This window comes from Corvus kubaryi, unplaced genomic scaffold, assembly GCF_017639235.1.
Source record: "Corvus kubaryi isolate FWS band 111438036 unplaced genomic scaffold, C.kubaryi_AGA036_p1.0 37127, whole genome shotgun sequence".
NCBI lineage: Eukaryota > Metazoa > Chordata > Aves > Passeriformes > Corvidae > Corvus > Corvus kubaryi.
This window is the reverse complement of record NW_024581032.1, coordinates 1,036,504-1,051,503: the sequence shown is the minus strand read 5'-3', so window position 1 is coordinate 1,051,503 and position 15,000 is coordinate 1,036,504. Positions and strand designations below refer to the sequence as shown.

Below are 15,000 nucleotides of genomic sequence, written 5' to 3'. Positions count from 1 at the left end.
GAGCTCAGCTCCACAAGGTCCATGTTTGTGCTCCAGCAGAATTGGGTGCCACCCACATTGTATGTTCCAAACAAAGAGAACTCTGAGAGATGCCATTTTGACCCTGGTCTGTGTTCACTTATCACCCACAAAAAACCTCACCACGCGCTTCAGGGTTTTCCTAATATTCATCTACCATAACAAGAGGTTTTCATGGTGTAATCTCCATTACTCCGCTTTGAATACCAGAATGAGAGTTCAATTCTTTCTCCTGCTAAAGCCTCAGCTTCCTCAGATACTCCATACACATCCCTAATTTAGGAGCTGCAGAGCTTATGGGGCTAGTACTTGCCAAATGCTCTCCCACTGTCTAATGCTTTGGAGAGCTGCACAATTGACTCCCATTTTTAGCAACTGTATTGTACTCCACCTTTGACAATGACTGAATTTTTCTGACAGACATTATTAGACATAAGTCACTAATTTCTCTTTGAAAAAAATCCCATGTTTCTATGCCAGTGAGAGTAAAATAACTGAAATCTTAACTGGAAATGTATGGCCTTAGTTAACATTATCCAACTCAAAAAGCTCCTCTGTGAACTTTGTGAGGGATTCAATTTTACAAACAGAAAATATGGGTATTGAAACAATTTGTGCTTACATACAGATGGAAGTTATTATGAACTCTCAGAATTAACACACATTGTTTCAACTTCGGAATGTAACAGCAAAGCAAGTTTCTCCAAAAAATACTCTACCAAGCCAGCACTGAGCTGTTTCTAATTCCAGCTGAATTCTCCTGAGTGCAAGATGTGGTTTCCATTGTTATTATCCTGCTGTTTTACAAAACAGTACCACTTTATCTAGAAGAGTTTTTATGTCAGTAATTTTACTTAATATCAACCCCATCTCACTTCTTCCACACTCACATTTCTCCTTGCTGCCAGAATTCCAGGTAGTTGTGGAAAAAAAAAAAAAAATATAAAAATCTGTGAAACCAGGGAAGCTTAAACAAATAGTTTCAAAGTATTTCTTTAAGTTGATCATTTTTATGGGCTCTTTGTTTCTCACAGTGATCAAAACTTGCATGAATGATTCAAGCTCTTGTCTTCATGCTCCAGTAAACTCGCCACTATTCTTCCCAGGCACCTCCAACCTTCCCACAGCACACAGACGGAATTAAGCACTGGGTTACATTTACTCCTGACAAAGAGGACTGTTTCTCTGAATTAAGGCCAATACCTTTGGGTGATAGTCTGGAGGTAAGAGAGAGGCAGCTGCTCATTCTCCATCCAAACTTAATTTTTCACACATTCACAAGAACTAAGCATATCTGGAAGCTTCTCTAAAAGCAGCCATAAGGTCTGCTAAAAGCTACGTAAATTCAACAGTTCCAGCATCCCAAGGAACACACAAAGGATTCAAACAATCTTGGGTTTTTAGGTCAAATCAGCCCCAGAGCACAGAGGTTTTGTGATGCATTTCTGCACACTATCTACCTGTTCTGCTTTCATAAAGGAATTTCCCCTTGGAAGAACTATAAAAAGCAGCAATATTTGACCAAGGACATCAAAACAAAGGTGACTACAACAGTTTATGCGGACATCAGTAACACTTCCATGATTAAATAAGTAGTAGAAGCACTCCCAGTAATTCCGGTTTACTTTTATTATGCTTTTATATCCAACAGCATACAATCTCAAGTATTAACATGTGAACCACTAGTGTTGTACCAACCACTTCAAAGTCTGGCCACTGACTAGCTTGCACCAGCACCAATGACCCCACATAGACTTGGAAACTCAATACATGCTTAAAGTGTTCATTTACTTTTGTGAGTTTAAACACATGCCAGTGATTTCAGAAACCAACTGCAAGGAACTGGAAGGCAACATGGGTGAGTGACTGTGTGTTCAACTACCCAGAGTCCTTCAGAAACAGGACAAAAAAATCAGAATGATAAGTTACAGTAGGTCCAAGAGTGATAATAATTCAGAGGTGACAAGTCAAAGAGATAAACAGGAAACCAAGTGAAGTGGTGAAAGTTCCAATAAAAAAAAATACTACAGGTACAAGTGTCAATTAACCCAAACTACATGAACAGGAAAGACAACCACCATGGGCTCAATGAAGAATTCATTGTTTCGATGACATAAACCACAGAGCTCTTGCTTGCATCACATAACTGAATGGCAAACTCCAGAACAAGGTAAAAACCCAGAAGGGCTGAAAGGCAAAGCAAGCAGCATCACGACTCACAAGTTACAGAATGAACCAGTGTAAGCAGAAGGAAGTAGGAAGCAGAGATTAAGGAAAGCATTGATTTGATAGTAATGAAGAGAGAGATCTATCGAAGCATTTGAAGGAACGACTAATCCTTTTTCTCACTAATTTTCCCTCTGTAGGTCAAGTGTGAACAGCTGTCTGCCATTACTAATACCACCAACAAAGAGGCACAGTCTAAGATATATTAACAGCCTGGCTAAGCGAATTTCCAAGATTAGCAGCACTTGATTAACTTTGTCTTAAGATATTTTAGCCTTTAAGTAATTTGAGAGGTTATTGTCCAAAAAACACTAAGCATGGGCAAGTCTGGAAAATGGTAAATGCAATCCAAGCTTAAAAAACAAGTAACACAGAAAGACTCAGAAGCCTTACTTCAATTTAGGTAAGGAATGGCAAAAAAAGTGATGGAAGAAAAAACTGGAAAAACAAGCAAAACTAGTAGAAACTAAGCATAAAAAGATCATATTTTTCAAGAATAAAACTCTAAGACTAATGTAATTTCAAACAGGTTAGAAACAGAAATGTCATATTTCTGTTGAAATTTAAATCTCCTGGCATTTTCTGGTATAATATGCTCACAAGCATTCTGGGGAAATGGGATATTGATGAACTATGAGTGAATACAGAGAAAGTACTCTTGGGTGTAATAATGAATGGTTCATGGCTACAACTGAAGTGCTGGTGAAGTGGGGCTCCACTTGAAATAACAGAACCCCAGTTCTATCCAATATTTTAATTAGGTAATCTGGACCCAGGCTCAGGTGCAGCCAGAATAAAGCTGAGACTGAGTTCTCAATCTCCGGTGTTACGCCACCATAGCAGAATCATGATTAAGAACAAAGAAGTTCATCTTTAAGAATACATTCAAGGTAAAGCATGTAAAATGTAAATTAAACGAGTCACCTGCACAAATTCAGAATGGACTATTTTGTTCATGTGCAGAAGATACCTGGAGCTGTTGGTTGCACAGAATCGTAAGATTCATTCTGCTAGGCTTTTAAGAGTACAAACCCATTAGAACCCAATGAACTGGAAGTAAAAGGACAAGATCTGGGAAGCATTTCTCCCATCCTACTCAATGTTTTGAAAGCAACAGTTGCTCACTGTACCCAGCTGTGGGCACTGCATCTCAAGGAAAATGTGGATTCAAATGAGAATTTGAGACAAGAAGAGTGTTGAAAAGTGCTTTTTCAATGCATAGAAGTTTTCAAAGAGAAAGAGACTTAAATGGATCAGATTATTATAATATATAAAGAGGGAAAACAGGTTTGGACTCGATGTCAGAAATTAGATGTCTTCAGTGGCCAAGACAGTCAAGCACTGGAACTAAGGAGTACTTATATCACAGGCTTTTCTTCACAGAACATCACCAGGGACAGCATAAGAGCAGTTGACCCTGCTCTAGGACTATGTACCAGTCAAAACAGCCTCCACAGGCCTCTTTCAGACCAGCTTTCTGAAGATTCTCTGAATTCCATACCAAACGTGTTAGCTGCAGATATTACTGCCATCTCAAATACAAGTTTGCAAAGTCTCTTGCATTTTCCAGAGTAAAGGATGTTTTTTAAAATACATTAAAACAAGAAGTAAGGTGTATGACAGGACTTTTTAAAGTCACACATTTGCAATACTTCATATTTTCCATGTGTTGTGTTTTCTTATAAGGGTAGAATATTAGTTGAAGTAATAATAGAGCAAAATTAAAGACACAGGAGCAAGAATTACATTAATGGATCTTCAAGTACAATAGAATAAAAAACCAGAAAATATTCATAATTTTCAAAACAGTGTGAAGTCTATAGACTCGAAGAATGTACCATTTGAAAAGGAAAGATTCATTATTATCTGGCAAGTCCTTCTCTAAGCACCACAAGAAAATCTCAAGCACAAAGCTGTAAGGTAAGTGAAAATAATGTTTTCAAGGACATTTCTCTTAGTTCACAGGTTTTCACCACAGAGAGCAGCATCACAAGACAGCATATGCACACTCACATCATACTGACACCAAGCAGAGAACAGATTAAAAAAAAAAAAAAAAAAAATCTCGAGTGTACCAACCTGTGCTATATTTTTGTTGAGAAGATAAACTCCATATTCAAACTGAAGCTTCTCCCCTCCTTTTGGATATAAAGGAAATCTGACAGGGAAAAAAAAGAGGGGGAAAAGCATTTAAGGTGAAATTATTCAGATGCTTATGTAAACTTCAAAAAGCCCCAGATTCCTTTTCTGAGAAGGTAAAGATTTAAAAAGTTTCCCTTGCTGACTACATAGGATGTATTTAGGAACCCTCTGCAACTCCAGTCAATCAGCATTTAAAACTGATGTCAAAACCCAGCTATGGAATTCCATTTTTTAAAGTATTTCAGGTTTTTAAAAGACACTTCACAATTCCCCCAGTGCTGCAACATCCCTTTCACCAATCAAAGTGTAATTTCAGAAGCACATAGCACAATTCCAGATCTCACGCTATCCCTCTGCATTCAGCCAGTCATATTTGGTTAGCTCATTTCCAAACAAAAATAATCTTTTAAAAAAGATGTTCTCTTTTGATCATTATCCTGTGATTGACAGAGCACAAAACCCTTTACACAGAGAAGAAATCTGCAGGCTCACTTACCAGAACAACACTCAGAATAGAAGTGATTCAACAAACTTCACACATGCACCAAAGGCTTGAGTCACAGCATCATAGATCACCATGGCCCTTGCAGATATTATATTACTGATCCTTATTTTTCCTATGTAATAAATATTGCTCACCATTTTAAACACCCGCATGTAGCAAACAGTTTATAAGAACATAGCGCTGCTATGTGAGACAAGAGAACTAAAGCATTAGTCCCTTAAATACTGAAACTCTTTGACAGTTTCTGCATTAAAGAATATAACTTTATATGTTTGCTTAAAGAATCTCTGCTTAAGTGATGCACTTCTCAAACAGCTTTAACAGCTGTACCCTGTACTTCTAAGGATTGTCTTTTGACTCTTCAGCACCAGAGATTATGAGGTCATCATGGTCAATTCAGCAATCTTAGTACAAACTAAAATTTATTTTTATGGGAACTACAGCGCGAATCAAGCTTTTGTCTTTTCATGAACCACATCCTGCAGCTCCTAATCAAGATGCTGAATGAATTATCCGCATAAGCACCACGCTACACCAGAAACCGAAGTCTCTCTCAAACATAAGATAACAAATACAGGAGATCAGTATCTACTAGAAACAACACACATTCTGGAGAGGTGATTAGGCAAAGTGGATTTTATCATCCATCAGCCCCACAGTAGAGTACATTTGCAACTTATAAGAATTATATAGTGCCATTAAAGCTAAAGGTTAACAGGTCACAATCACAGCAGATCAAATATTGAGACGTCAGCTTCAGGTTTTATGCTACTTTCAAACTTGCTACATGTCTTTAAGTCGAGGAACATAAAAATCTCTGTGAATCTCTAGCTCACCTTGCTTAATAGAACTATAAATCAAACTAGTTCCCCATGCAAGAAAATGAAACTTTTCCAAATGAACACGTGCTACAAAAATTCCACAACACATTACTCCAAGTGTAAAATACAAAGCAAGAGGAATTCATTTCAGTAACTCCAATTACACTACCCAAACAGAGCAAGGGTTAGATTTAAAGGATAACTTTACAATTAACAGTCTAAAACTAACCGACTTTTTTTACAATAAAAGCACCATTAGGAACACAAACCATGTTTCCCTAGAAGGTAGCATTTCATTAAGTCATTAGTAATGGGAACCATGTATTTTTTTACTATACACACAGCTCTTCAATCCATGTAGTATAGAAAGGGGGTAAAAACTGGTTTATGATGCTCACTGACATCTCCCACACATTTCCCTTTTAAAAGGGAAAATCAGGCTTTTCTGCTTATCACATTGATCCTGCTTCTTTGCCAATATTCACATTTCTATCCTTTAACTTCGACTAATTAATCTTGAAACGCTTTTAAATCACATACATCCTCAGGTCAGCTTTCACAACATCATCAAATGAAAGTCTTGAAAACTGTCAGTGGATGTCTTGGCATATATACATTTATGACTCAAGAGAAAAATATTATTAAGTTTTATGCCCCTCTCTTTGTGTGTTATCTTGCTTACCCATTAAACCTGGTCACAAGCAATAAGCTCAAGGGAGAGGAACCTGAACACTATAGTGCTTCAGTGAGTATAACTGAACCCAACTTGAACTGCTGCCTCCCTACATGAAATTCTTCTTGCCTGCTCCATAGGAAAGCATTAACTGTAAGCTTCATCTCTCCCTTCAGCATGCTGCAAAAAGCTGAGTCTGCTGTGTAAGGATTTAGTTATACTAAATACTTTTGAAAAACATTATTTTAGTATTTTTATAATCACAAAACACATAATAAAATTCAAAATGGCGTTCACCTACCTATTCTACTCCAAAGTGTACCTTCCTTCTTTCCATTCTTGCTGATATATTTGGGGGAAAAAATCACTAAGCTCCTTTAAAGCAAAACATAGATACTTATTCTGAGATGAAAAATTCGAAGGAGTGTGATATGTTTAGTGGAAAGAAGAAAAAACACAACCTACAGGTACCCTTTCTATAATCAACAGAAAAGAACATCTGAGAGAAGTTATCAAGTGCTGGAAATTTGTTCTCAGTACAGAACAGAGCTCAGAAGTTGATCTCTGGTCTTCCTCAGAGTAGTACTTACACACTCTAGGAAACCATACATCTGCCATGTGAACAGGCAGGAATTATGAACAAAACAGCTTCTGCTCAGTAAGGGTCCACGCACGCCTTTGTAAAAATATGTTGACATTTACATACAACTACGGAATATGACATTTCAATAGCATGTGGGCTTCTTAAAATACAGTGCTAACACACCCTGAGTTTACAGTAGATGATGTATTTCTGAATATAAAGAGCTAGGCAATACAGCAATAGCAGTTTTAATAGTGACTCGTAAAGAAGATCTTGGTTTAGAGAACATTAACCTGATGCAAGAAAAAACCCACCATCTGTAGTAACTTTTAACAGGTTTAACCCATTTGGAGCTGCTTCTGCACTGGTGTTTCCACTGCTTTCAAGATATGTCAGCAATGATAAGAGCCTGTGCTGGGGAAAAGCACAAGGACTAGGAGTGATTAAGGGAATAGTCAGCCAGCAGGCATGCAGAAAGGTGGCTTTAGGATCTATGAGAATTGTGCCAGAGATGCTGAAATTAAACAAGCCCCACTCTGAATTTAGAAGGTGGAGAACTCTGGATAAAAGTGATCCAAACTGCACACCAGACTGATTTGAACCAGATGGTCAATATGTGCCTTGAAGGTCTAAGATAACACAAAGAAGATTCTTGATCTTAAAAGCTTACATTTGTTTTGGGAGTCTCATGTTTTGCTTATTTAATCCTATAGGACTGCGACAAACACTAAGTTTTTACTAATTTTTTTTGAGTCACGTTCTGTTTTATATGGCTCACTGGGATACAAGTAAGATGACCAGTGTTACCCAGCTGCATCACACTGCATATCTATAATAAACCACAAAACACATGCAGGACATTTTTAGGCACATAGCTCATATTCCCTTCCATGGCATGTCACTTTGGACAAAACTTGTGTTTTTCCACAGTGATGCCACAATGACTGAACAGTTTCTCCCCTAGTGAACCAACACTATTACGTTCAAGACCCAAGCATTCCCAGCCCCGCAAGAAGAGGTTTTGATTGTCATTTCTCACATGTGACAAGAAAAAAACCAAAACAAAACAAAATAATAGAAGCAGCTAAAAGACACTTTTAATAATCTCTGAATAAATTCATTTTAGCAGAGCTCAGAAAAGAGATGACAGTTCATCTGCCCTAACCTTAACTCTCTCATCCTCACCCACTTGACCTCTCTCCCATCTCTCCTGCTTGGAGCGTTCCCAAGAATAAGCCCCTCCTTTCTACCTGCAATCTTAGTTTCAGCAAGTCATTATCCACCGCTTTATTTCAATCCATTCCCTATTAATTCCTGCTACACTTCCTAAGCGTACATCAGCTACTGGATACAGAACTCATCAGCTTAAAACTCGCTTTTCTATCAAAGGCACCTAATATTCAAATATTCAAACCTATAGAGGATCTGCTGATACACAATGAGTAAGGAAACAAGTGCGAGCAGGTCAAGGCTCAATAGAGTTGTGAAAAAGTGAGGCAGAGGTTACGTGCTTGGTTCACAGTTACCCTGATGGGGAAAAGTAACAGCAAGTCAGACTTTTAAATAAAAAACAGGGCTGAAATTCTACTTATAGTCCACACTGAAACTACAGAACCAGCACGCTACCATCAACAATGGAATTAAGTTTTGAATTCAAGGACCTCACAACACTTCACAAATGCTAAGTTTTTAAATATTTAGTTTGAATATTTGCATAAAATATATCATTCTGGTAGGTACCAAGCTTAAAGGTACCCACTACACCATCAACAGGACTCTCAGGGAGCTGTTACTTTGGAGTTGGTCTTTAGTCTAATTAGACTTTATTTTAACATGGTGTTTGATCAAGTAGAACACACTGTAGACATAAGAAACACACATAACTCTAAGAAACTTAAAGTATGATCTCATTACAGTAAATCACATCAAGGTTACAAAGACTAGACAGGACACTAAATCATCCACTCTGGTTTAAAAGTCTTTCTATTAAAAAAGAGAAACCTATTATATGTGTTTCCAGTCAATATGAAAAGCCAATGGTGGCCGGTTGTCAGCATTTCTACTCCAGTTGACTCATTCAGATGCAAACAGTTGAACAGAAATCTCAGTGTCAAACCAAGGCAAATTCCAATTTTTAGTTCAAGAAGGACTCCTGAATATGTCTCAACACATTTGTTATCTGGTGGCAGCACAGGAGCAACAGACAGGATTTCAGATGAATGCTTTTGCCAGCTGTGCTTGTCTAGGGGCCGGAAGGCATTTCTGCCGGAAGTCGGCTCTGTGATTCCATGGCATCCCTGCAGGAATCTGATCCAGAGGCTGCAGCCCACTCCATGAGACCACAAGCTACCACTCCATATTACTGTTCATCCAGATACAAGGAGATCATCCTGTAATCATAAAGCTACAGGCACAAGGAAGTCTAATATATCACCTCTAAGGCAAGTTCAAACTGCCCTGTACACTCAGCTATGGTAAAACCTTCCTCTAAATAAACTTTATCATCCTTCCTTGGGGTAGGAAGGTTGTTTAAGTCATCTTCCACTGTTAAGTCTTTTTCATGATTCAAGATGTAAAAAAGGAGACTGTGCTCATGTGCTGCTGAAAGTAAAACCAAGAAATTTCAGGGGCAGATGATGAAGAAAAGCCTCTTGCAAGGATTTTTCATTTTCAAGTTTACATTTTGAGGTGTGATGCCTGCAGTTCATATCTATAATCCATTCTGATGAGGTTTTTTTCCCTTATAAGGAGTATTAATGATTTCTTAACAAAAGAAGGGGTTGCAACCCATCTCTTACTGACTTTTGAATGGACTAAACCCCTGGTTTTGTAAGAGCACAGGCAACAATTTCCTAATACAGCGTCTTCAACCAAAACTGCTCACTAGTACTGATGCATTTAAAAACCAGAAAACTGACTACAGAAAAAGAGATCTGTGGCATATAGGTAAAACCTTATAAAATGAAGGCCTTGTTGCTTTTGTAAAATCACAGCTCAGGCCTGTTACTTTGGTTAGAGAAGGACTGTGGGAAAGAGGCATAGCTGAATTAGAGGTAGGAAAACATGCTGCAAGACTATCCTGTGTTCACATAGTGGTGTGTGGTGATTGGTTGAATCAAGTTTGTTGTGCTTTAAAACTATGTAAACAGCTAAGAAACTGTATAAAAGAGGCTACGTAGTATTAAGGGTAAGCTTTTGCCCAGAGCAGTTGGTGTGTCTGTATGTGTCGTGACCGCCTCAACAGCGACAGAGATCTTTTAAAGTTGCCCACAGATACTGATTCTGGAAAACCAAAGGCCTGTTTCAAAGCTGTTGGAACCCAGAGTGCAGGGAATGTTTCTCTGCCTGTCCTGAGGGGCCCATCCCCCCAGGGAAACAGTTTTTAACCTTCGTCCATGGAGAGGGCTGCCAAGGCTTTGGAATGAATTAGAATCTACAACGGTGTGAGTTAGGTGGTAGTATAACACATAGTTTGTTACAGGGTGAAAAATTTAGAGTTTTAGGTTTATTAGTATGGTTAGTAGATGAAGACAAGATGGAGGACTCCTGTCATTTTTCAGGTCTCTTCCTTCTTCTTCACCTACTCCATTTTCTGCAGTGTTGGTAGCACAGAATGATTGGTTAGGAAATGCTGCAGTACAGGGCTACGTGAATAGATAGTTCATTAGGCATTGGTAGAAAAGTAAAAATAATGTACATTCTTGGTGACAATTGGGTGATTTACCTTTAAAAGGGCCTTGAATTTCCAGTATCGTGTCTTTTGGTACTTTCTCTGCTTCATGCTATGTCAGCAGCATGTAAATTGCTGATAAGATATAATAAACAATCTGAAGACCAAGAAGATCCAAAAGACCCGTTTGTCTCTTACTCCTGACAAGGACTTTCTCCCCCATCCAGGGAGGACATGGGGGGATCGAGAACCCGCACACAAAGCTAAAACTATGATTAGACTACTTGTGGAGTTTTAAGCATTAGACCATTCTTACAACTCATATAAATTGTGCAAAGTATTCTGCTCTAACCACTAAAAACTCTTCACTGTCCTACCTTTCCCAGCTGGCCCTCAACAAGTACTCATCAGCCGTCAAGATCTCATTTAATTTCATATCCTTAGCTCATCTGTAGCTGGTTTACATAGCCACTTCAGTGCTTGATGAACACGCAAGTAAATCACTACAGGATTCCTGGTTCAGGCAGATGGTAAATGTTAGGAAAAGTTGAAAGAATCCTTATTCCATACGTTTACTTCAGACCTCAAGTATCTTTTACGAATTCAAGTCCAAATACATTTACTGTTGTGTTCTGTGATTTATGAACTCTGCATCCAGAAATATCACATATGTACCAACATACTGGTGGCCCACTTTTATTGTCTATAACCACCTGTCTTTAATACAAACTATTTTTAAAGCTTATGAAATTGCTTCATTTTTAACTGCTTTCACCTGCTTCTACTTCGACAATCCACCATATGTTTTAGATCTTTTATTCTCTCTTCTGTTCAGACCTCTGCCATATCCCAAATTATATTAAAGTCTCAAAGTTTAATCTCTACTTCAGAAAGCTCTTAAGGGAAGAAGTCAGTAAAATAATGGTTTTTACACATCACATCCAACTGTCTTGCACAGGCTGAAATGTGGAACAATTTAAGTATCATATTACATCTCATTTGGCAAATCTAAGTAAAATTCCAAACCTAGTTTGGAATCATGTTACATAGCCTTAACTTTCCAAATGGTTCAGAACTTTAAGAACCAGTAATATCTGCAGCTTTATAAGCTAAATTAGGACACATACGCTTTAATTATCACAAAATGGTTTGTGTTGGAAGGTACCTTAAAACCCACCTAGTTCCAACCCCCTGCCATGGGCAGGGACACTTCTCACTAGACCTGGTTGCTTCAAGCCCTATCCAACCTGCCCCTGCAGACTTCCAGGGATGGGGCAGCCACAGGTTCTCTGGGCAACCTCTGCCAGGGCCTCACCACCCTCACAGGTGTCATGGGTTAGCAAGCACAGTCCCAGAAGTGATGTTCTTGCAAAGGGGTGCTTACAGCTTCCTGTGACCTGACAGAACCTATCAGCTGGCCAGCTTGAATATGGACAATTCTTTGAGCCACTTAAAGTTGCGACCGCCTCTGTGATCCACACTTAAGAATAGGAATCCCCTCCCCTCCCCCCCCCCAGCTCTGACTCATTTCCAGTGCTGGGACAGGTGGCTGCGGGCCCCGTGCGGGGGCCAGAGGGCCCGGCCCAGGCCCTGCTCAGGCCAGGCCACAGCCATCCTGGAGCCGATGGGCCCTGCTCCACCCGCAGAAACCCCCCCACAGCCCTGCTGTGGGCAGCCAGAGCGGCTCGGCTTCCCCCCCCTCCACTGTGGCCAAGATTCAGCTGAAGCTGCACCACTGTCCAGCAAAGAGCATGTGACCAACAGCAATAAGCTTCATTCCAGCTGCAAGGCCTAGGTGACATTAACCCTTTTAGTGCTGTGAAGAGCCGAAAACCTGAGGGAAGAGAAAGAGGAGATGCTTAAAGCTGAAATTCTGTTGTGAAGCTATGATATGTCAGAGTACCCATTGTAATTTCATGAAGATATGGGGGGTGGAGTGTTCAATTCATGCTTGTTAGCAAAAGCACCTGCGCTGAGATAGGCAGATGCTGACGCAGCTGTAATTTCATGAGAAGTTTGAACAGGGAGAGATGGACCAGATGAGGACTTTTGCTCCAAATGGGAAAGGAGAAAACCTCAGTTCCTAGAGATGCTCCCAGAGATAGTCCTAAAGATGAAGATGAGGAAGACCCTTTGCTCCTGGGGAAGGAGAAGGGCCTCTTTTCTTAGAGATGAAATGCTCCCAGAGATGGGTGAAGAGAACTTTTGTTTCTGAACGGCTCAACCTTAAAATTTTACCCCAGTAATTTCAAGAGTGGACCCTCAAAAGCAGTTGTGGGAAAAGCTGCAAGTCGGGGAAGGGACTTGCATGCGAGCAGAGAACCAACCTGGGCGGCTGTCTTGTTGTGATGATGTTTTCATAGCACGGTCAAGAGAGATTCCTCTTCCTAAATGGACTGAACAAGGTTATTATGGAAGTGGTAAACAGACTTAACATCTCAAAGGTTGTCTTTTTACATTGCCACTGGGAGAAGGGAGAAAGGTGGGGGAAGGAGAAGTGCTCTGAAGGTGTAGTATAATTTTTTTTCTTCTTTCAGGTCTGTTAATAAACTTCTTTATATTCTTTTAAGTTTGGTGCCTGATTTGCATTTCTCCTAATTCTTATCTCACAGAAGGTAAATGTAGGAACCCAGAGTGCCAAGAGTATTTCTCTGCCTGTTTTTAAGGGTTCTTACCCCCCTGAACAACACTGTTTTAGCTTCAAACCTTGGAAAAAATGACCAACAGTCAGACAAGAACTAGAAAATACAGTGGTGTGAATTAGGCGATAGATTACTATGTAAGATTGTCACAGGGTGAAAATTTTAGAGGTTTTGGGCTTCTCTTTGTAGTACATAGATAAGAGTAAAAAATATCAAAATGGAGGATTGTTGTTGTTCTCTAAACCTTCTTCTTCTACTACTACTCCATGTTCTGCAGTAAAAGTAGTTTGGAATGATTGGATAGAAAATTCCGCAGTTCCTAGCCGTGTTACTGAATAATTGGTAGGAAAGTGAAAATAATGTAGGTTTTTAGTAACTATTGGTTAAAATATCTTTAAAAGGCTGTGTAAATCTTGATACTTAGCACTCACTCCTGCTTTTCTGTCTTCTATGCTGTACCTGGGTCACGCTAGTGGCTCTGTTCCTCTGATAAGACTTAATAAACAACTATCTGGAAACATTGAAACTAAAGGAAAAGTCTCGGCTTATCTTCAAAACTCCTTGCAAGGACTTTTAGCAAATTCTCTCCCATCAGGAGGGACTTGATTTACGGCACGGTACAGTGTCAGGTAAACAGTAATGAGTATTTTGGACCAAACCACTACAACAGGGAAGAATTTCTTCCCAATATCCCATCTAACCCTGCCCTCTGGCAGTGGGAAGCCATTCTCTCTTGTCCTGTCACTCCAGGCCCTTGTCCAAAATCCCTCTGTAGCTCTCCTGGAGCCCCTTTATCCACTGGAAGGGGCTGTCAGGTCTCCTTGGAGACTTCTGTTCTTGAGGCTGCCTCCAGAGCAGAGGGGCTCCAGCCCTTGGAGCACCTCTGTGGCCTCCTCTGGATTCACTCCAGCAGCTCCACATCCTTCTGATGCTGGACCCCAGAGCTGGAGGCAACTCTGCAGGTGGGGTCTCACCAGAGTGAGACACAGGAGCAGAATTTCCCACTCCACTGCTGCCCATGCCATGATATCGGCCCAGCACATGAGGGCTTCTGGGTGCCAGCGCATATGGACAGGGTATGTTCAGCTTCTCATCTACCCACTTTCCTTCTCCTCAGGGCTGCTCTCAATCCATTATCTACCCAGCCTGAACTTGTGCTTGGGATTGCTACAATCCCAGTGCAGCACCTTGCACTTGGCCTGACTGAACTTCACAAAGCTGGCACAGGCCCACCTCTTCAGCCTGTCCAGGCTCCTCTGCATGCCATCCCTTCCTTCTAGAACCACACAGCTTGGTGTCATTGGCAAACTCCATCTCACTGTCCATGTCATTGACTAAGAAGTTAAGCAGTGCTGGTTCCAATCCCAAATCATGAGCACACCAATCATCACTGCTGTCCATTTGTACATCAAGACATTACCCAGTATTTAACTGCCAATCAGAATCTTAGTTCAAAGATTAAATGAAGCTGACACCACTGCATTTTCACATCACCATATTTACACTATCTTTGATACTTCCTTCCCAAATGCATCAAATTTGTCAGATAACAAACTCAACCTCGCTTTTTCTTCCACTTCTCATTTTCAAGGACAGTAAGCAGAATGACTGCAGGGAGGTGGCTGCAGAGCAGACTTGGCAGAATGCAGCTGAAACCCAGTTATTCACTATTTTACAGATAAAGAACTGATGTAATATTTGTGACTGTAAGTCACTGGCG

General features: G+C 40.0%; 1 protein-coding gene across 7 annotated transcripts in view; it reads right to left on the bottom strand.

Annotated features, from left to right (window-relative positions):
- UVRAG (UV radiation resistance associated) overlaps positions 1-15,000 on the bottom strand; it is a 99,228-nt gene that overhangs the window by 27,515 nt on the left and 56,713 nt on the right. For all 7 annotated transcript variants that reach the window (XM_042021205.1, XM_042021206.1, XM_042021199.1 and 4 more), the window contains one exon: positions 4,324-4,402. In XM_042021205.1, coding sequence (XP_041877139.1) covers positions 4,324-4,402 — 79 coding nt within the window. The remainder of the gene's footprint in view (positions 1-4,323; positions 4,403-15,000) is intronic.